Raw genomic sequence first — 23,409 nt, 5'->3', positions numbered from 1 at the left:
CCTACCCACTAGTAGGTTACAATTTCGCGATAGCGCTCACGGCTGACACGCCCAGGCCAGTCACCGTCGCTTCGCTAGAGATTGTGACAGGGCACAGTGTTGTGGCGTTTTCCATAGGAACCCCATCTGTCGGTTCGACACAATGTCGAGAGACTGACAGAAAGGGAACGTCTCGGTTACGTATGTAACCTCAGTACCCTGATGGAGGGAACGAGATGTTGTGTCCTCCTTGCCACAACACGTGCTGTCCACTGCAACAGCCGTGAGAGGTCTCAGGCTCCTCAGAACAAAGGTGAATGAATGAAGCACGGCGTCTCCCTTTTATACCCGGAGTCCGGCATGCAATTTTCATTCGCCAATTTTCATTGGCCTTTTCTAAGTAGTTGGAAGTGATTGATACTCAGGGACGAACCCCATCTGTCGGTACTGAGGTTACATACGTAACCGAGATGTTTCCTGGCAACCGCTCTCTCCAAAGGGAACTGGCAGACCGCTCAGGAATAAGCCAGTCGTCTTTGAGCTGCGCAATGCCAGCTGTATGGGACGGGATCATCCGCATGTCTACCGGGTATCTAAAGTTTCCATACGATGCAGTTGACCAGCCAAACATTAAAGCGCAATTTGCAGCAATAGCCGGTTTTCCAAATGTAATCGGAGCGATCGACTGCACACACACTGCTATAAAGGCGCCATCTGAGGAAGAATTTGCATGTGAATGTGAATCGGAAACATTTCCTTTCAATAAATGTGCAGATAATATGTGACGCACAAATGCGCCTTACAAATATTGTGGCAAGGTGGCCTGGGTCAACCCATGATTCATTCATACTTACAAACAGCATGGTTGGGATGAGGCTCCAAGCTGGCAGGGTGCGCAATGGGTGGCTTCTTGGTGAGGGATGCATTTAAAGTTATGTTTCTATATAAAAAAAAAATTAAAATCATTCAACTGCCCATCAGGAGACCGCGGTTATCCACTAAAGACGTGGTTGTTAACCCCCCTCACCAACCCACAAACTGACCGAGAGTGCAGATACAATGATGTCCATTCTCAGTTGTAGAGCGAGCGATTGGGCAGCTGAAATGTCAGTGCGCAGCAGTTCTCCGCTTAACTTTCACTTTTATATCCGACCATTTCTTTTTAATTTCCACATTTACAGCTTTGGCCGTACGCAATGTTTTAGTATGGAATCAACGCAAGTCTTTGTACACGAGGACCTTGGTCTGTTTGAAAGCTCATGAGAGAATTCACATTGATGAGAGAGCTCATATGTGCTTTCAATGTGGTAAAACATCTCTCCTTTGGTGAAAATCACCTTTTTAATGTGGTTTATATTTCTGTGTAGTGTTTTTAAAATGCTGTAAGACAAACCAAGTGCTGAAGATTTTCTCAATAAAACTGCAGTTTACTCCATGTCTTTGTTTTAGCACCTATTGTATTATTGCTCCTGTATGACATATCTCTTATTGCTCCCTGAACTCTCTGTAAATCGCTTTGGATAAAAGCGTCTGCTGAATGACTAAATGTAAATGTCTGTCTGGTTTCTATGTCACAAACAACACACAGTTGACCGAGTGAATCAAGCGGCTTGAGCTGGTGTGAATAAGGAGCTGAAGACTAATTTACACATTCATGGACAACACTTTTTTAAGACACACCCGTCTTTCTTTTTGAAAAGTCAGCCATTACAACACCACTTTATAAAAAGAAAGCGATCCACTTCATCATTTGATATAGCATCAGTTTAATTGATTAATTTCACTTTGAGGTGACTTTACTGACTTCAATGTTCTTTACATCATGTGGGATGATTTTATGTAGAAAATGTTAAATACTAAGAATGACTTTAGCTGCGTTTTCGCAGGCAGGGTCACAAATAACAAATTGAACTTTCTTCCAAAATAGGATGGAAAAAGACAGAATCACATTTTTTTAAAACTTTTTTAAACATTGTCATCTCTGTAACTACAGAATGAGTAATACTGTTTTATATAATGTATATGTATATATATAATGCATTAATATTAACTTTAAAATACATTTTATTACGTTGAAAATGTCAAATGTGTATTAAATGACACTTTGTTATTTCTGTATATCTTACTTTGAAATATAAAGGTTAAACCTTTTGTATTTTCCATCTATGCTTTACATTTTTCACATTTTTTAACAAACGCGTGCACTTCAAGATCACAAACCGCATGTTTATACTCACTACAGTAAACGGGTTTAGTAAATACCCCTCTTTAATAGCGCTTGAATAAAAGTGTGCGATCACAATGTCATTGTCAACAAATATTTGTACAGTTAGTAATGCTAATGCACATCTCATGAAGAAATTGCCTCATTTTTAATAGCCACATTCTCGTTAATAAAATGACACCCATGATCCAGAAAACACACCCAGAATATGTTTTATTAGTATCCATCAGCTCTGAACATTGTATTGGAGCTGGAGATCTGCAGGTGCATGTGACGCTCATCTAAACCCTAGTCCAGATAGTGTTGGTAATGCACCTCAAACTGGTTTTTATAATAACCCAGTTTGACCAGTTATATAATTACTGACCCTCATTAAACAACAACAGAAGACACAAGGACACAGCGCGAGCAAACACGTGACAGTCACTTTATTCAGCAGTTCTGCTCCTAGAGGTCTGTTTGTTTGTTTATCTGAACAGAAAATATACAAGCGCCTTTTCAGGGAAGATTGTCTAGTGAAGTACAAAGTGATTTTAGAATTCTGAATTATCAAATTATCAAATCATTTCATTTCAAATCATTTCACCAGCACATGACCAGCATCAAAACATACCTAACCCAGCATATGCTGTTCTTTAAACAGCGATGATAGTCACTTATGAAATGATTTGTTTCTCACATCAGTGTTAATAGAGCTGTTTAAAAACCTCATTATTACAGACTGAGAGTTCTCTTTTCACCTCATTCATTATGATAATATCTTAAGCTCTCATGTAAATTGACACACAGAATAAATGTTTGTGTTTGAATAGACTGTGACAAAATGCAGGATTGATATTTATGTTCAAATCTAAATTGATTTACTTTTAAAACAGAATTCAGTTACAAGTTAGTTGACCCTCCAAATGTTAAAAAGGCTTTTGATTTGTTTAGTCATGAATGAAGTAAAGCGTCTCCTGTGACTTTAAGAAACATGACGTCACACTCTTCATGCTTCAGTCTCGCGAGGACGCGCTTCTGTGTGCGCGTGCAGAAAGTTCGTCAGAGTTGTGATTTTCATACACAAGTGAGTGATGTTAGTTGAATAATTCACTTTAAGTGTTTTAGTGTTTATATGTTGATGTTTAAATGTGTCGTTTTATATTTTCACTCGTGTTTGCTCTATTGTTAGCTGTAGCATCTTTAGCTAACGGGACGATGATAAAACCGGTTAAAGTAATAAAATGATGCTCACACAGTGATTCTTGAGTAGAATAATTCGGTTAATGTGTAATAATGTGTCATATTAAACTCAGATGTGTAATATTAAACTGGGATACAATTGTTTAATGTAGAACTGAGTTCTTATGCTTATTCTCACAGTATATAATGATGATTAGCATTAAACTCATGTGACAGAAATCCATCAGTGTGAGGTTATTTCTCTGATTGTGTCAGTAATATGAAGTTATTCCACTACTGAATGGGTGGATTCTTTAGCTCTACCTTGCTTCAATTATATCCTTTGGTCGTGTGGTTTTTATGTACCTCCTGGGAAAGCTAGGTTGCTGCTGGGAGAGGTGTTAGTGAGGCCAGCAGGGGGTGGATGGGGACACTATACTGTAAAAAGCTCCGTCCTTCGGATGAGACGTTAAACCAAGGTCCTGACTCCCTGTGGTCATTAAAGATCCCATGGTACTTCTCGTAAAGAGTAGGGGTGTAACCCCGGTGTCCTGACCAGATCCCCTCCAATGGCCCTTGTCAATCATGGCCTCCTAATGATCCCCACCCTCTGAATTGGCTCTATCTCTCCTCTCCACCTATAGCTGGTGTGTGGTGAGCGCACTGGCGCCTTGTACTGTGGCTGCCGTCGCATCATCCAGGTGGATGCTGCACACTGGTGGTGGTTGAGGAGAGACCCCCTCATATGATTGTAAAGTGCTTTGGGTGTACAGCAATACACAAAAAAGCGCTATATAAATGCCTCATTCATTCAAGATCCAATCAATAGTTTTCTGCACAATAATTATTGTGATCAGAGTAAACTATGTGCATCTGTCTGTTGTTTTAGTTCTCAATTTAGGCATTTAATTTTTGTCTCCAGTATCAAACTGCATTCCCTGGGTGTGAGAATCTACATTTTATCCCTTTTTGTTTTGGAAATGTGCCTGATAAAGCTCAAAGATTTTTTTTGGCTTTAACCCAGTTACAGAAGTTATTGGTGGCGGAAAGACCACATTTAGAAGACCGGATGTAATGATATGCATACCATGCCTAGGGAAAAAAACATATCTCTCAACGCGGACCCTACGTGGACCACAATGCTGCGAATGGTCTGTTTGAACCCCTCCCTCAGGTAAAAAACTCAGCGATAGCATCATGTTTATCAAACATATTTCCAAATGAATTATCTGAAGCCCTTTTCACACATAGATCCTGGAAAATACACAGAAAATGTGTCCCGGGGTCATTAGATTTTGTTTATTCACACTGATTTTCTGCAATCTGTGCTTGCGTTCACACACATCCCTTGAAGATCCCATAAAGACAAGTGACGTAATGTACTGCAATGTAATGTTATGTGTAGTTTTTTTTTTGTCGTGAAAATAGGGTTGATCACAGTGAAATATATTTCCTTGCGGTTTTTAGGTGGCTAAATAGCGCAATTTTTTATTGTGTTTAGTGCCAAATAGGCCTAAATAATCTCTCTTTTTTGGTTATTATTCTGTAGGATATATTGTTGCCTTTTGCAAATGACAGAGACATCACTTTTAAAACAAACTTTTTTATTTATATTTAGGGATGCACGATAAATTATCGGCCATATCGGTATCGGCCGATAAATAGTCATTTTTAATGTTATCAGTATCGGCCGATAATAAAGTTCAGGCCGATATATTTTAGCGGATAGATCCTAAATCATTTCCTCTGGTTAAACTTCTTCAGCTGCACGCTGCTCACAGTTAAAATCCAGTACAGTACTGTATCTTTCTGTCATGATCATTCATTTACTGCTATCAGCAAAACAGTGTTGATGTAGGTACAGTATGTAGATATTAATGAATGTATGTAAATTATAGGAACAAAAGCATATTGTTTAAATCAGACTGCTGTCTGAATGCTTTCTGTCTGGAGACCTGTGAGACATGTGGCTATTAAGAACATTTTTCTGGGTTGCTCTGGAAGAACATCTATAATTTGTTTATTAAAAAAATAGAAAAGTTTGCAGATTAAAGAATCATTAACCAGTGTAAAGTAGGCTTGGTACATTATTTTCAGGGGAAAAAAGAACTAATGGTTACCTTGTTTTCTTCAGTGAATGTTTTCTAACAAAAGCAGTTGTCCATGTTTTGCCTTTTGTTTCAGTCTTAGGGAATTTTATATTAATATCTAGATACTGTTTATCGGCCAATATATCGGTTATCGGCTTCCAATGTTAAATAATTAGCGGTTATCGGACAAAATTTACATATCGGTGCATCCCGATTTATATTTTTATTGGTAAATGCAGAACAACGAAGGGGAATGAGGCACAAGAACGCAAGGTAGGCTATAGCCCAACGAGATTAAAGGGGTCATATGACGAGAACACGTGTTTTTCTGTGTCTTTGGAGTGTTATAAGTTGCTCATGCATGTATTAGACACGTAAAAATGCAAAAATGTAAGTGTGGGAACAAAAGAGTCATTCTATGTAAAAGCGAATGCTCACCCAGACCTGCCTGAAACACCTAGCCACACCCCCACAAATCTAAGTCAGTTCGTGGTATGATTTGACTAAGCCACGCTAACATCTCAGACACAGTCCACAGCCCCAGAAGTAGAAGAAATCACTCCATTAAAGTGACAGTTCACCCAAAAATCACCCCAAAAAAACATTTCATCACTAGGGCTGCAAGGACGTGTCGACGTCGTCGCGTCGTATTATTTAAGTTTATCTGTCTTAATGGCAGTTTTTGTTCCTGGGCGTGTGTAAGTTAACCAGCAGAACAAGAGAAAATATAATACACCTGACAAACAGCAATCGCGAGCCTCAGACGCAGTAAGTTAGTGAATCGAAGGAGGAAACACTTGTACTAGTGTAAGTTAGTGTATGTGAACCTTTGCAGACTGTGACCCTGCTTCAAAAAGGACTAACTATCATGAAACTTCATGCACTTTTTATGTCATTCGATAGCTTTTGCAAAGAATAAACCAATATAGCATAATTAAGAAACTCTGACCTCCCTTGGTGCTGTCATCTGTCTATCCTTGAATCATTTAACTAATCAAGGTTGATATAGGATATGGAAAATAATTAATAATAAGTAATTCAATTCTTTTTCATCAGCATGCGTGTGTATGGTGACGGTCAGGACGTTACTCTTTCCAAGATGTTCCAATGTTTTCATTATTCTTCATAATCACAAGACGATAGTCTATGGTTTTGTTTAAAATGTATTTAGCTAGAGATAGTGAGTTACTCGCTGAGTGTAGCTTAACCTATTAGAAGCACTGGAAGCAGTCTGCATGTTGTGCGTCTTCATACTCAACTCTTTTTAAACCTCTGATTTAACTGTAAACTGTTGGATGGATGCAACGCACTGTGTTAAACATCAGAATCAGAAAGAGCTTTATTGCCAAGTGTGTTTGCACATACAAGGAATTTGTTTTGGTGACAGGAGCATCCAGAACACAGAAATAGCAACAACAGTACACAGAGACCATAACACAATAGAATACAGTACACAATGATTTAAATAAGGGCCTATGGGTATAAAAAATTAAGAAATACAATACAATAAACATAAGATAAAGATATAGAGAGTAAAGCTATGTATGTATGTAAATATGTACAAGTAAAAAATAAGAATAGACTATTGTAGTACAAGGTATGTGCTATATACAGCAGAATGAATGAAATATAATTTACAGAAAAAGTTGTATAAAAATAGATAGTGTATTATCTGGAGGATATAATTAATATTGCACTTAATTATTATTGTGCAGAGTTATTAATTGCACGGTGTGTAAAAACATTTAACTGTTCAAGAGGTAGATGGCCTGAGGGAAGAAGCTGTTTTTGTGTCTGGTTGTTTTGGTGCTCAGTGCTCTGTAGCGCCGACCAGACGGCAGCATTGTGAAGAGATGATGGCTTGGATGTGAGAGGTCCAGGGTGATTTTCTGAGCCCTTTTCCTCACTCTGGATGTATACAGTTCTTGGAGGGTGGGCAGGGGAGCACCAATGATCTTCTCAGCAGTCCGAACCGTCCTCTGTAGTCTTCTGATGTCTGATTTTGTGGCTGAGCCAAACCAGACAGTGATGGATGTGCAGAGGACAGACTCTATGACAGCTGAGTAAAACTGTTTTAATAGAGTTTGTGGTAGGTTGAACTTCTTCAGCTGATGTAAGAAGTACAACCTTTGCTGGGCTTTTTTAGCAATGGAGCCAATGTGATTGTCCCACTTCAGGTTCTGAGAGATGGTGGTGCCCAGGAACCTGAATGACTCCACTGCTGCCACAGTGCTGTTCATGATGGTGAGAGGGGGGAGTGCAGGGGGGTTTCTCCTGAAGTCCACAATCGTCTCCACTGTTTTAAGCGTGTTCAGCTCCAAGTTGTTATGACTGCACCAGACAGCCAGCTGCTCAGCCTCCTGTCTGTACGCAGACTCATCACCATCCTGGATGAGGCCAATGAGTGTGGTGTCGTCTGCGAACTTCAGAAGTCTGACAGAAGGGTCCTGGGCAGTGCAGTCATTGGTGTACAGGGAGAAGAGCAGTGGGGAGAGAACGCACCCCTGGGGGGCGCCAGTGCTGATTGTGCAGGTGCTGGATGTGAGTTTCCCAATTCTCACTAACTGCTGCCTGTCTGTCAGAAAGCTGGTGATCCACTGACAGATAGAGCCAGGAACAGATAGCTGGGTTAACTTTGTCTGGAGCAGTGATGGGATGATGGCAGAGATGGGGGCAAGTCACACATGTTCAAGTCTCAAGCAAGTCTCAAGTCACAGTGCAAACAAACCAAGCAAGTCAAGTAAAGTCAGCTGCTTACCTCAAGCAAGTCAAGTTGAGTCCTGCTAAAGATCAAGTCAAATCGAGTCAAGTCACAGTACCAAACAGAATAAAATCATATTATCAAACTTATTTTTTGAACTTAATGAACTTAATTATACATTTAAAATAATAATATTTTAAATACAACACTTTGAATATAAAGTATGAAATGATTATTTTAATTATGAAGCTAGCAGGTGGTAGCAAATGACTGTTTTAATGAGTGAGTCACAGAAGCGTTCATTTAACTCATTCGTTTAAAACAGTTGATTCATTCATGAACAAGCAAGAATAGGTTACTGAATCACTCAATCGATTCGTTCAATACCTGGGATTTGTTCAGTAAACGTTTTTATTGTGTTGCGGAAAGATGTGTTTTCCTGTAGCCCATCTGTACTGAACTGAGCGTTGCTATTCTGGAAATATTAATGTTACTTCATACGTCCTAAATAAACTAACGAGGTCATATGCCTACTACAGCCATTTTGCTTATGTATCTAGGATTTTGGATGCAAGAGAAACATCACAAATTGATAAAATACTGCGGTCACTGTGGTACAATTCCTTATTATTTTCTGTGTGTCAAGATTGACACAATAAAGCACTTTTGAGAGGCTAACGCCATCGAATTTTAAGTTTGATGTCGCGAATTACAAACATGCGATCAATAACTTATAATTACTTCAATTTAATGACAGACTTAATATAAATTTAGAGACAAATAATATAAAAACCAATGTTGTTTCCACATTCTCATATTTTAGTCGAATAACAGTTAACAGTTACAGACCTTTTCTTTTTGAAGTGTCGATATCCCGCCTTTGTAAATGCATACAGCAAATCTTCTTAGTCAATGTCGGTGTCGAAGTGTTTATATCGAAGAGAAAACCTCTTGGGAGATTCCTTTGCTCTCTTTATTTGGCGCGCTGTATTTCTGTGCTCGTGCAGCGTCATGAAACGTGCACTCGCGCAGACTCAGATCATTGGTTCCGCTCCGTGTTTTGCGTTTTGTTTACCAATGTTGCAATGTATATTTAAAGTAGTTAATTACAGTTGTTATAAAGTAAAGTCTTGCCAAGTCATGAAGTTCAAGTCAAGTCACGAGTCACTGGATCCCAAGTCAAGTCAAGTCAAGTCGAGTCATTTTCTTTATTTAGTCAAGCGAGTCACAAGTCCTTAAATTTGCGACTCGAGTCAAGTCATGTGACTCGAGTCCCCCATCTCTGGATGATGGTGTTGAAAGCAGAGCTGAAGTCCACAAACAGGATCCTCACATAGGTCCCTGGTTTATCAAGATGTTTCAAAATGCAGCCCCATGTTAACTGCATCCTCAACAGACCTGTTTGCTCTGTAGGCAAACTGCAGGGGGTCCAGTAAGGGTTCTGTGATGTCCTTCAGATAAGCCAGTACCAGTCTCTCGAATGACTTCATGACCACAGATGTGAGAGCGACGGGTCTGTAGTCATTCAGTCCTGTGATTTTGGGTTTCTTTGGGATGGGGATTATGGTGGAGCGCTTAAAACAGGAAGGAACTGTGCGCAGCTCCAGTGATCTGTTGAAGATCTGTGAGAAGATGAAGGCCAGTTGAATAGCACAGCTTTTAAGACAGGCTGGGGAGATACCATCTGGGCCTGGTGCTTTTCTTGTCTTTTGTTTCCTAAAGACTCGGCACACATCCTCTTCACTGATCTGAAGTGCAGGAGGTGGGGTGACTGAAGGTGTTACTTAATACATAGGTGTTGTGTAGAGAGAATGTCAGAGTTGGTGTGAGGTGTAAAGTTAGCATTTTCAGATCTGCAGTAAAAGTCATTCAGATCATTGACCAGGTGTTGATTGCCTGCAAAATTGGGGGATGGTGGCTTGTACTTGGTGATGTCTTTAAGGCCTTACCACACAGACGCAGGGTCGTTGGCTGAAAACCGCTTTTCCAACTTTTTAGAGTAGTTTCTCTTAGCCACTCTGATCTCCTTTGTCAATATGTTCCTAGCCTGCTTGTACAAGACAGCCTGTCCCCTTTTCTGTAGGCAACCTCCTTGGCTTGGCGAATCTGTCTGAGTTTTGCTGAGAACCATGGTTTATCATTGTTGTATTTTAAGGAAGTCCTAGTAGGAATGAACAAAAAGGAACAAATCCTCACAGAAACTGATGTATGATGTTACAGTCTCTGTGAACTCCAGATTGGTGGTAGCAGCTTCAAAAACACTCCAATCGGTGCACTCGAAACAGGCTTGTAAGGCCCGCTCTGTTTCGTTGGTCCATCTTTTAAAAGTCCTTAGGTTTGGCAGCTTTTAGTTTCTGCCTGTAGGCTGGTGATTAGCCTAACCAGGCAGTGATTAGACAGTCCTAAAGCTGCTCTAGGGACAGAGCGATATGCATTCTTTATTGTGGTGTAGCAATGGTCGAAAATATTTTTGTCTCTGGTAGGGCATGTGATGTGTTGTCTGTATTTTGGCAGCTCGAGTATAAGTTATGCCTGATTAAAGTCGCCAAGAATAATAATAACAGAGTCCGGATGTTGTTGCTCAGTGTCCGTGATGTGATCGGCGAGCTGTTGTAACACCACGTTCACGTGCGCTTGCGGTGGAATGTAAACACACAAGAATGAACTCTCGCAGTGAGTAAAAGGGCTTACAGTTACAGGTCGAGACAGCACATCGTCTTCATCACTGTTGTATCTGTATACCACTTTTCATTGATGTAGAAACATATCCCACCACCGCACGATTTCCCTGTTGATTCTGCATCGCGGTCCGCTCTGAACAGCTGGTAGCCGGGCTTATGTAGCGCACTGTCCGGGATGAAGTCATTCAGCCACGTTTCCACGAAAAACAAAACAACAGAGTTTGAAAAATCGTCTGCGGTTACGTATGTAACCTCGGTTCCCTGAAAGGAGGGAACGAGACATTGCATAGCTATGCTAGGGGTTTCCCCCTCCTTCTCAAATACTGAAGCCTTAATGCATCGCGCCGGTAATCTTACCGGCCAATGGCGCTTCAGCGTCGGACTATGGGTGGGGCCTACGGCTATATAGTCCGACGCCGAGCGGCATTGCCTCAGAATCTTTTGAGCAACGAACATGGATAAGACCCTGAGAAATACAACACAGCAGCTTATGCAATGTCTCGTTCCCTCCTTTCAGGGAACCGAGGTTACATACGTAACCGGAGACGTTCCCTTTCAAGTCGGTCTCTCGACATTGCATAGCTATGCTAGAGGACGATTAAAATCCCGCTGTGTTGTGTCCCCATCTCCATAAACAGCCTAAGGGCTAGACCCGAAGCATCGAGCCCGTTGACTGCTTTCCCGGGGATACGAATGCCCTCCGGCTCAGGCCGAGCGAGACTAAGCACATAACAGTATCCGCCACTCCTTACGGGCCGCAGTACCACTGGAGCCTTGTGTAAAAGTGGAGCATAACACTAGAATTATATATAAAATAACAGCACACTTACAGCAGCCCAAGCGCATAAGCGGCTATAGAGAAACGCAGTATACCTGGCTACCGGACCTAGTTGAAACCACCCGCTAAACGAGGAACGTGGACAAACGCCGGCAACCTCCAATCCCAAGATAGATCACTGCACCGAAAGGACGTGTGGTGCAAAAGATGGAATCTGGAGATTGTAAAATCTCGCAAAGGTGTTCTGCGAAGCCCATCCTGCTGCCATACAAATGTCCTGAATTGACATACCTTTTGCCAAAGCCCATGATGAAGCCACCTTTCTTGTAGAATGTGCGCGTACTCCCCATGGACAGGGCTTAGCCTTGGACGTGTAAGCCAGCTCAATCGCTTCCACGATCCAATGCGACAGTCTCTGTTTCGAAACCGGCAGCCCTCTAGAGCGACCCCCGAAACAGACAAATAGCTGCTCTTCAAGGTAAATCTGCAATGCACGAACTGGACAGAGAGGATGTGACGCTGACTCAGAGCTCTGAGGGGCAAAAGCCTGGAGCGTAATGACCTGTGCACTATATGAAGTGGAAAGCACTTTAGGCACATACCCTCGCTTAGGCTGCAGCCTGACCATACAGTCATCCTGACCAAACTCCAGACAGGCATCGTTTGCCGACAGTGCCTGTAAATCACCCACTCTCTTACCACACGCCAACACGAGTAAAAGCGCCATCTTAAATGTGAGCACTTTCAACTCCGCTGTATGCAGTGGCTCAAAAGGCAGTCCGGAGCGCGCATCAAGCACTAGCGAAAGGTCCCATACCAGCATCATGAAGGGACGCGACGGGCGTAATCGCCGCGCTCCTCTTAAGAAGCCAGCAACGAGATGATGCTTCCCGACAGTACAAACATCGATGGGCAAATGAAACGCCAAGATAGCAGCCATATACACTTTGAGCGTAGATGGCATACGTCCCGCGTCCAGACGATCCTGAAAAAACGATAGCACAACCGATACATTGCAGCTATCTGCATTGTCGTCGATCGCTTTACACCATGAAACAAAAACTCGCCATTTCAGGTCATACAGGTGCCTGGTCGACGAGGCTCTCGCTTCGTCAATAGTATCCAAAACCGTCTGGAAACTTTCAGCTCCTGCCTTCTGCGCTGACCTGCCAGACATGCAGGTTCCATAGTTCTGGCCTGGGGTGCCACACCGAGCCGCTCGCTTGAGACAGGAGATCTCTCCGCAGAGGAATCGGCCACGGGGGAGCCGTTATCATCTCCATCAGCTCCGGGAACCAAGGCTGGTTGGGCCATCTCGGCGTTACCAGCAACAAAGTCTCCCTCTCTTCTCTGACTTTGTACAGCACTAGCGGCATAATTATCGCTGGGGGAAAAGCATTCTTCAGACCTTGCGGCCAGCGGCTCGATAGAGCATCTCCCTCCAAGGGAGCGTTCGTCAGCGAGAAAAACAACCGGCAGTGCGCATTCTCAGCTGAGGCAAACAGATCGATCTCTGCTTCTCCGAACAGGTTCCAGATTAGCCGCACCTTCAGCGGATGTAGTCTCCACTCCCCGAAGATCGGGCCGCCCCTGGACAACATGTCCGCGCCACAGTTCTGAATACCGGGAACATGCACTGCTTGGATTGATAGCAGGTGTCTGTCTGCCCATAAGAGGAGTTGCTCCGCTAGCCTTTGAAGTGGCCGTGAGCTGACTCCTCCTTGGTGGTTGATATATGAAACCACTGTCATGTTGTCCATGCGAACCAGGACATGCCGATCCTCTACGAGGGTAAAGAAGCTTTGCAAAGCTAAAGATACCGCTTCTAGCTCCAGACAGTTTATGTGCCATAAGGTTTGGGCATCTGTCCAAGTGCCGAACGCCGGCTCACCGTCGCAGAGGGCTCCCCAGCCCATCAGCGACGCGTCCGTAGTGACAACTTTCCTGCTGACCACTCTGCCCATCTGAACTCCCTGCTCGAACATAATCGTGTTGAACCAGGGGATCAGCGTCCGAGCGCAGCCACGAGTCACCACTACCACTCTGTGTGGCACAGAGCCACACCACTCTGTGTGGCACTCAGGATTTCAGCCATAACTGAAGCGGTCTCATATGCAAAAGTCCAAGCCGGCATACCGGCGCCGCTGCCGCCACCGTCCCAGCAGCCGCTGAAAGCTTTTTAGCGACATCACTCTTCCCGGTCTGAAAGAGGGGAGAGCGCTGATCAAAGACTGCACCAGTTCTCGTGAAAGGCTCGCTCTCATAGATTGGGAGTCCAGTATTATCCCTAAGAACGTAATGCTCTGCGCGGGTTGCAGTTTGCTCTTCTGCACATTGATAGTCAGTCCCAGACTCTCTATATGTGCCAAAAGCTGACGCTTGTGATCCTCCAGCACGTCTCGCGACTGAGCAATGACCAGCCAATCGTCCAGATAATTCATGATGCGTATGCCGCTCTGTTTGAGAGGGGCCAGATCTGCATTCATACACTTTGTGAACGTTCTCGAAGCCAACGCCAAACCAAATGGAAGGACTCTGAACTGATACGCTCTGTCGTCGAATGCAAATCTCAGGAAACGCATGTGACAGTGGGCTATTTGAAAATAGGCATCTTTTAAGTCCACTGATATAAACCAGTCCCCGAGCTGAATGTGCGCGAGGATCTGTTGCACAGTTATCATTTTGAATGAGCGCTTTGCTAACGCACGGTTCAGCGGTCTCAAATCCAGAATAGGACAAAGACCCCCATCTTTCTTGGGAACAAGAAAATAACGACTATAAAGACCACTCTTCTTCTATCGCCTGCTTGCTCAGGAGAGAACGAATCTCTGCTCGCAGAACAGTCGCATCCCCGTCTGGCACAACTGACATTATCATGCCGCTGAAGCGGGGTGGTCTGCGTGCAAACTGAATTGTATATCCGCTTGTGATCGTCTTCATTACCCATTCCGATACTCCTGGAAGCGCTGAAGGGGCTGAAATGTGTTGTGACACGTTCGTAATGAGCCGCCGTCTGATGACAGAGAGCGGTTGACCATCCAGCGAACAGGGGTGATGTCTGCCACACCAGCCACTCTGTCGGCATGTGCCGAGGGGACACAGTTTAGACTGGGAAAGTGCGGTGGGTTTATAACCCGCGGAGCGCCCCTCGAACGCGGGACTCTGCTTATCTCGCACAGTTGGAAACAACAGTGAGGAGGAAAAGGGCCCTGATTGTGAGTGCTGTTTGATTTGTTTTTTATGGCAAACTTTATTGGCATATAACGCATCAAACATCTTCCCATACCGCCTGTAACATGCCAGGGGGCAGGCAGATTTAACACAGCACAATGAACATTTTTGCATGCCGGCTCCTCGCTCGTCTCTCCGGGCGAGCGTTTCCTCCTCAGACCACTCAAGGCTCTGAGCCCGTCCTCACACCGAGCGGATGAGGATTGCCAAGCGGATGAGGATTGCCAAGCGGATGAGGATCTGGATCTCGGTGGGGGAGACACCGGCCGCTCTCGCTTCGGCAGGAAGTGACTCAGGGCTTTCGACTGCTTTTGAGCCTTGAAAAACTTCTCAGAGAAAGAGCCCACAGCGTCGCCGAACAAGCCCTGCGGGCAGATCGGGGTATCCAGCAGCATAGCTCTCTCTGATTCTCTCATATCCGCCAGTGTCAGCCACAGGTGTCTCCGCAGCGTGACCAAGCTGCCCATACAGCGACCGATCCCCTGAGCCGTCATATTAGTAGCCTTGAGCGCTAAATTGGTAGCCGAGCGCAGCTTTTTAAAGGACTCCGAGTCCGGGCCCGCCTCATCAGCGTTTGCAGCATCCTGGCTTGAAAAGCTTGGAGGACAGCCATAGTGTGAACCGTTGACGCTGCTTGGCCGGCTGCCAAGTACGCTTTCTCGGCCAGGTGGTTTGTAGTGTGGCATGGCTTAGACAGGAGAAGTGGCGTGGATTTCCAGCCACGTACGGTCGGGCAGAGGTGTGTTGCTACAGCTTCCTCGATGGGTGGCGCTTTCGAGTATCCCACTCGGTTGGCCCCATCCACAGAGTGGAACATTTTAGATCCCACTGGCTGAGCGTGAGTAGAATAGGGGCAGTGCCAAGAGTGCAATATTTCCTCGTGCACCTCAGGGAGAAAGGTGCAGGTCTCTGGGGTGTGGCGGGCTGGCGGCTGGATTGCAGATACCTCATATCCAGCCTGTTTTTGGTCGGCTGCTCAGGCGGCGACCACTCAAGCCCCAAGTCCCGGACTGCTTCGGAGAGGATCCTCTCCAGCTCGTCGTCGACCAGGGTAGGCGATTCACGTGGCTCGGTGCAGCGGGACGCCCAATCGTCCGACTCCGACGCCACAAGCGACAAGGCCTCGTCGCTGTCACCTTCTTCACGTTCGGTCCCGAACGACATTATATCTCTTGCATAATCTTCCGGGCTAAGGCCAGGCTTTGCGAAGGATACCGGAGGCCCGCCCACGTGGCTAGCATGTGCAGCCATGCGGTCATCGTTGGGGCCTAGAGAACGTGGCCACCCAGTACTTTCCTCCTGTGGCCTGGAGGCGACGGGGGGACCAGGGTTAGTGCAGTTGAGGATCACAGAAATCCTAGCACGGAGGGTTTTGACCGACATCTGCTCGCATCAGGGGCAGTCAGACCCATCCAGCGCGGCTTCCACGTGGTCTCGGCCCAGACAGAAGACACACGCATCGTGCGCGTCGGGGAGCTCAATGGGTCCACCACACGCGCAACACTCCTTAATTGACATCTCTTCCTCTTCTTGCCGGATCGCCGAAGGGGAACCGGTGATCGTTGTCCTCTAGTGGCGTGGTCAACGGCGAGAAGAATGTAGGTAAGTCCACAGATGCTTGCTTCGTGAAGGAGAAAGATTCTGAGGCAATGCCGCTCAGCGTCGGACTATATAGCCGTAGGCCCCGCCCATAGCCCGCCACACAGAGGCAGCCATCTGCGGCACCATCTTGTTTAAACATGTAACTTATCATCTCTTCTCATTGTGTTCTAACTATTATTTTCTTTGGGGAGCAAAATGATCCCCACGACTTCAGAAGGAGTAGGTGCTTCAAGCGCATCATTGTGCGTCCGGGATGCGCATAACTGTAAATAACGAAGCGAATGCATTAAGCGCATCATTCTGAGTTCAGGGTGTGCATGCTCGCTTTTATGCCACTCTGCATTAGAGTCTTTTATACGGTGATAGTTTTGTGCAATAAACAGAGATAGATAGTAGTATTTTCACTTTTACTCAATTACATTATGGAGTCAGATATCACTTGGAGGAAAAAAATACAGAGCCTATATCATGCTCTAGTATTTCATAAACACATTTTTAAATGTTTGTACCTTTAATACAGTACTAAAGTACATAAAACAGTATTTTTTACTTTTAAAATTAAATTGATGATTTAATAGTGATTTTAATGTAATCAAGGATTAAAATGTTAAAACAACAATATTTATTTATGAAATGTAGTGGAGTAAAAAGTATGATATGCTTTATAATGTAATAAAATACTAGAATGTATTATTTATTGGAAAGTTTGCCAAAGGATTAATAAAGTAATCCAAAAAATCTTTATTAGGTTAATCCAAAAAAGAATCGTTAGATTAGTCGATAATAAAATAATCGTTAGTTGCAGCCCTATTCATCACCCTCTTGTCATTTCAAACCTGTATGACTTTCTTTCCTCAGCAGATCACAAAATAAGATATTTTTTTAAATGTTGGTAACCGAACAACAGGTGGTATTCATTCACTTCTACTGTATGGACTCAAAACAGATGCAAGTGAATGAGTAGCACCCGTTGTGTGTATGTGTGCATGAGTAGGGTAAAACAGGAACAATTACACCTGTCATTTCTTATGCGCTTTAACAACATGGGCCCAGATGTTCATTTGTATGTTTTGTTTGAGTTTTAACTATTCAATTTGTTTATTTCAGATATGATGGAAGTGAATGATGCAGATGGGAAACATCAGAATGTGAAAAAAACAAGTCCGTATGTTTCAAGAGAAGGAACTCTGAGAGCAGGAGATAAAAAGCGTGGAAAGAGATCCTCAGAAGTTGGACAGATGAGAACTCACAGAGGAGAAAAAACATTTGCATGTCATCAGTGTCAAAAGAGTTTTCCAGGTGAAGCACAACTTGAGAGACACATAAAAAATCACACTGCTGAGAAACCCTTCACATGTCAAGAGTGTGGGAGGGGTTTCACAAGTAAAAGTGCCCTTCAGATACACATGAGAACTCACACTGGAGAAAAACCATTCACGTGCCATCACTGTGAAAAGGGTTTTACAAATATGAGTAACCTCAAGAAACACATGAGAATTCACACGGGAGAGAAACCATTCCCGTGCCAACAGTGTGGAAAGAGTTTTTCAGGCACTGGTGACCTTAAGCTACACATGAGAGTTCACACTGGAGAGAAACCATTTGCATGTCATCAGTGAGAAAAGAGTTTTAGATCTCGCGGTCACCTTAAGAGACACATGAGAGTTCACACTGGAGAGAAACCCTAAGCATGTGATAAGTGTGGAAAGAGTTTTTCAAATGCGGAAAACCTTAAGACGCACTTGAGAACTCACACCGGAGAGAAACCATTTGCATGTCTTCAGTGTGGACAGAGTTTTTCATTCATGGGTAACCTGAAGAGGCACATGAGATCTCACACTGGAGAGAAACCCTTCACATGCCTTCTGTGTGGAAAGAGTTTCAGATGTGCAAGTCAATTTAAGACTCACATGAGAATTCACACCGGAGAGAAACCGTTCATGTGTGATCAGTGTGAAAAAAGTTTCACAAGTAGAAATATCCTAAGGAACCACATGAGTATCCACGCTAGAGAAAAAACATTTTCATGTCATCAGTGTGAGAAGAAGTTTAGATATAAAAGTACACTCAAGATACACATGAGGATTCACACTGGAGAGAAACTATACACGTGTGATCAGTGTGGAAAGAGTTTCACAGTTGCATCACAACTCAAGGCACACATGCCAGTTCACACTGGAGAGAAACCCTTCATGTGTCATCAGTGTGAAAAGAGTTTCTCAAATATCACTGGCCTTAAAAATCATTTGGGAACTCACAGTGAAGAGAAGCCGTTTGCATGTCATCTGTGTGGAAAGAGCTTTAGAACTGGCAGTCAACTTCAAGAACACATGAGAGTTCACACTGGAGAGAAACCGTTCCCGTGTCAGCAGTGTGAAAAGTGTTTTTCAAGTACCAGTGGCCTTAAGAAACACATGAGAAGTCACACTGGAGAGAAACCCTTCATGTGTCATCACTGTGAGAAGTGTTTCTCAAGTACCAGTGGCCTTAAGAAGCATTTGAAAACTCACACTGGAGAGAAACCCTACTCATGTGATCAGTGTGGAAAGAGTTTCACGGATAAAGGTTACCTTCGGGTACACAAGAGAAGTCACACTGGAGAGAAACCCATCACGTGTGGTCAGTAGGGTGACCACCACCCAACACACCAGATATGGTCACAAAGGTAATACGTTTGTGGGGGACACCACTGAAAGGTTGCTTAAAACTGACATAATAACGTAATGAAAACATTTTTTTTCTCTAGCTTTCAGCTCATTTGTTATTTGGTCCATTCCAACTACAACATACATTGGGGGAAATAATTATTATATCCCCTGCTGATTTTGTAAGTTTGCCTGCTTACAAAGAAATTAAGGGTCTATAATTTTTATGGTAGGTTTATTTTAACTGATAGAGACAAAAAAATTGTAAATAATCATGGGAATTTTTTTATATAAAGGTTATAAATTGATTTGCATTTCAGTCATTGAATTAAGTATTTGATCCCCGAGCAACCAGCAAGAATTCTGGCTCCACAGATTGGTTATGTGCCTATATGGACCACAGATTAGTCCTGTCGCTTTAAGAAAGTTCTCCTAAATCAGCTTGTTATGTATATAAAAGATGCCTGCCAACAGAATCTGTATCTTCCATTCAACCTCTCCACCACCATGGTCCAGACCAAATAGGTTTTAAAGGATGTCAGGGACAAGATTGTAGACCTGCACAAACCTTGAATAGGCTACAGACAGAAGCTTGGAGAGAAGGAGACAACTGTTGGTGAAATTATTTGGAAAGAAGCTTGTTCATGATTTCAAGACAGTTGGGAACACAGTTAGCAAGCAAAACATTGGTAACACGCTATGCCACAATAGATTGAAATCCTGAAGCACCCGCAAGGTCCTCCTGCCCAAGAACGCCCGCCTGGCTCATCTGAAGTTTGACAATGAACATCAAAATGATTCAGAAAAGGCTTTGGCGAAAGTGCTGGCACTGCTGTGAGGCCAAAATTGACTCCCGTTTTTGGAGGGAGAGAAATGCTGACCATGAGCCCAAGAACACCATCCCTACAGTGTTGGAAACATTATACTTTAGGGCTTTTTCTCTGCTACAGGTACAGGATGACTTCACCGCATTGAGGGGCTGAGGGACAGGCCAGTGTACCGTAAAATCTTGGACGAGAACCTCCTCCCCTTAACTAGATCACTGAAGATGGGTCGTGGATGTGCCTGTTACAGGACAAAGACCCAAAACATATTGCCAAGACAAGCAAAGAGTGGCTTAAGGAGAAGCATATTAAAGCCAGTCTCTAGACCCTAGTCCTATAGAACATCTGTGAAGGAGGCTAAAACTCCAATTTGCTGAGCGACAGCCAAGAAACCTTAAAGGTTTACAGAGGAGTGGACTAAATGTATCCTGACACATGTGCAAACCTGGTGACCAACTATCGCAAGATGCTTTTATCCAAAGCAACTTACAAAGAGATCAGGGATCAATAAGCGATATGTCATACAGGAGCAAAAATACAATAGGTGCTAATACAAAGTTACTAGTTTCAACAAAAGCTAGACCACTACCTGTTGAGCAAAAGAGAGAGGGATAGTGAGTTTTCTTCTCATTTGTCTGTCAAGTATTGACAGAAGAGATGGGTTTGGAGTAGTTTTGTGAATGTTGTGAGAGATGTGGTTGACCGGACAGAGTTAGGAAGAGTGTTCCACCAGGAAGGAGTTGTGAAGGAGAATGAGAGGGAAAGCAATTTACTGCCCTTATGAGAAGACAATACAAGAAGCCGCTGGTTTGCTGAACGCAGGAATCTTGATGGGATGTAGGAGTGTAGGAGGGTGTGAAAGTATGGTGGTGCAGATCCAGTGATAGTCCTGTAGGCAAGCATTACTTACTTGAATCTGATACGGGCTTCAACCGGTAGCCAGTGGAATGAGATGAAAGGGATGTCACGTGAAAGACGAGGCGTGCTGCTGCGTTCTGAACCAGCTGGAGTGGTTTGATAGCCTTTGCAGTAAGGTCAGCAAGGAGAGTATCACAGTAGTCCAACCTTGAGATGACCAGGGCCTGGACAAGGAGTTGTGCCGCATGCTCAGTGAGATAGGGTCTAACCTTTCTAATGTTGAATAAGGCATATCGACAATGTCTTTGCAATGTGATCGTTGAAGGACACCTGTTAATCAAATAGGACTCCGAGGTTCTACCGCTGTGCTTGCCAACAAGGGTTTCTCCACCAAGTACAAAGTTATATTTTGCCCGGGGATCAAATACTTATTTTACTGACTGAAATACAAATCAATTTATAACCTTTATATAACAATTATTCCCCTGATTTTTAAAAATATATATTTTGTCTCTAATTTTTATGGTAGGTTTATTTGAACTGATATAGACCCTTCTTTTCTTTATAAGCAGGCAAACTTACAAAATCAGCAGGGGATCAAATAATTATTTCCTTCACTGTAAAGATCAACTTAAATAAAAAGAAAGTTGCTTTCTTTTTATCAACAATATATTAGCCTTAAGGACATTGATAAATATTAATACGATCCAAAGCGCGAAGAAATTTCGCATTTAGAAGATATAAGCGTTCAAAACTGACACTCTGGCTCGCACATTTATTGGCTTTGTCCAGAGACCCACACTGTCTGTGCACTTGACCACTTCCATGACGTATTTTCTGTATTTGACCCAAGTGTTCTAGTGGGCGTGAAGATCCTAAGTGAGCATGTAGTATTTCTAACCTGGAGTACATTCAAGCTCAAACTGGTGCACAACGTTTTGAACAACGCTTTTCCTGGAAACTGTGTGCAACAGGGTTTGAGATAGGTTTTCTCTTGTTTGGTGGGTGTGTCAAGAATGTCGGCCCTATCAGCAGCAACATGCATACAACCCATGTCAAATCCTGACATAGAAATACAAGGCAAGAGGAAGTAGTTTGGTCAAACTAAAACGTAAAGTCTTTATTTCAGATAAGGAGAGGGAAGGGGAAAAAAAACTGTAACAGGTGTGTTCTTCCTCTTGGGGATTCTTGTATCCTCACGTTAGGTCTGGAAGGGAAGCAGAAGAGAGGAATTAATTGGGGAGTACAGGCTACTCACGACTCCTTCTCTCGCGGGTTTCTCCTTATTCTTGGACTGTAGATTGGTCAATTCTTTCCTGGTACAGACCGTCCCCTCTTGCCTACACCGTCCCCAGCCACACACACTTCTGTGTTTTCTTTGTTCTCTTTTATGCTGTGGCTGATTGCCTGACAGCCTGATTTATATCCAGAACATGATGCATGATAGCCCTGAATACCGCTCTGAAGCGCTATTCAAGATAGTGTGGGTTTAGTGTGCGTTAAGGGCACTATACTTTGGCAATATTAAGACATGGGGCAGACTTTCGCTTTGACTTCCTGTCGCGTACACACGCTCTCAAGTGGCCAAGACCACAAGTGGGTGTATTTGGACAAAGTCATAATGTCCTATATGATGAATCACTCATGGTGCACCGGATAGGGAATAGGGGTGGGTGAAGTGTAATTTCTTTGTTTGTAACTGTGAATCGTCACTGGTCTCACGATTCGATTACGATCATCATGTCTTTAATAACAAAAATGACTTCAGCTGAGGTTTCACAGACAGGGTCACATATAAGTGAGTGCATTAAAGCTTAAGTTATAGTCGTGCGTAGGACCTACGCCGTAACCTACGGCGTAGCCTACGTACGTAGACGACGCCATCGTGAACATTTATGGTTCTGCGTTGAGAGTATGCGTCGTACTGCAATTACACCGCCGAAACGCTAGATGGCTCTTTGTGTTTTCACGGGTTTGCTCTTCTTCGCCGATGTTTTGTGTGTATGTTAGTGTTTGCAAGCGATGGAAGCTGATCGCATCTTAACAGAGTTGGAGCTGATCGAAGTAGAAAAACAGTTACTTTTAATTAAATCACTTCAACAAAAAGCTAGAAACCAGAGATGTCGATGCTCGCCATGTTGTTCTTTTGTGGACTCTGAACTTGCCGGAAGAAGACGCCAGAGAAGAAGACGCCAGAAATGCGTAGAAGGAAGTACGATGCTGCCAAACCGACCAATCACAGCGCTTGCGGTCCGCGTAGGGTCCGCGTTGAGTTGACGCGTTGTTACATTTTTGGAGAGGTGCGCGTCAGGCTACGGCGTAGGGTACGCACAGGGTACGCGGCTCTGCGTAGGCTACACTGTAGGTTACGGCGTAGGTCCTATGCAGAAGTAAAAATCGCCCATTACTGTACATGCACAGTCTTACACGTTATCAGTTTATTAAGCATAATCGGAATAAGGTCATGTAATCACGTAAAACGATTTCGTTTTATTGGGGAAATCTCATAAACGGCGTAAGAGGAAGTTTTTGCCCATTACTCTGATTTCGCGCTGCGTGTAAACACCTTTACCGGTTTTCTCTCAGTTTTGTTTATGTGCGCATGTCTGACAGCGCAATAGTAAAAGTCTCAAAC

General features: G+C 43.6%; 1 protein-coding gene across 1 annotated transcript in view; it reads left to right on the top strand.

Moving 5' to 3' along the window:
• Positions 1 to 23,409, top strand: part of LOC130561153 (oocyte zinc finger protein XlCOF6-like) — a 52,957-nt gene that overhangs the window by 27,115 nt on the left and 2,433 nt on the right. The window contains exons 2-3 of the mRNA XM_057345316.1: positions 4,389 to 4,538; positions 17,555 to 19,112. Coding sequence (XP_057201299.1) covers positions 18,253 to 19,074 — 822 coding nt within the window. The 5' untranslated portion in view covers positions 4,389 to 4,538; positions 17,555 to 18,252 and the 3' untranslated portion in view covers positions 19,075 to 19,112. The remainder of the gene's footprint in view (positions 1 to 4,388; positions 4,539 to 17,554; positions 19,113 to 23,409) is intronic.

This window comes from Triplophysa rosa, linkage group LG11 (genome assembly GCF_024868665.1).
Source record: "Triplophysa rosa linkage group LG11, Trosa_1v2, whole genome shotgun sequence".
NCBI classification, from domain to species: Eukaryota; Metazoa; Chordata; class Actinopteri; order Cypriniformes; family Nemacheilidae; genus Triplophysa; species Triplophysa rosa.
This window is presented reverse-complemented; position numbering and strand designations above follow the sequence as displayed.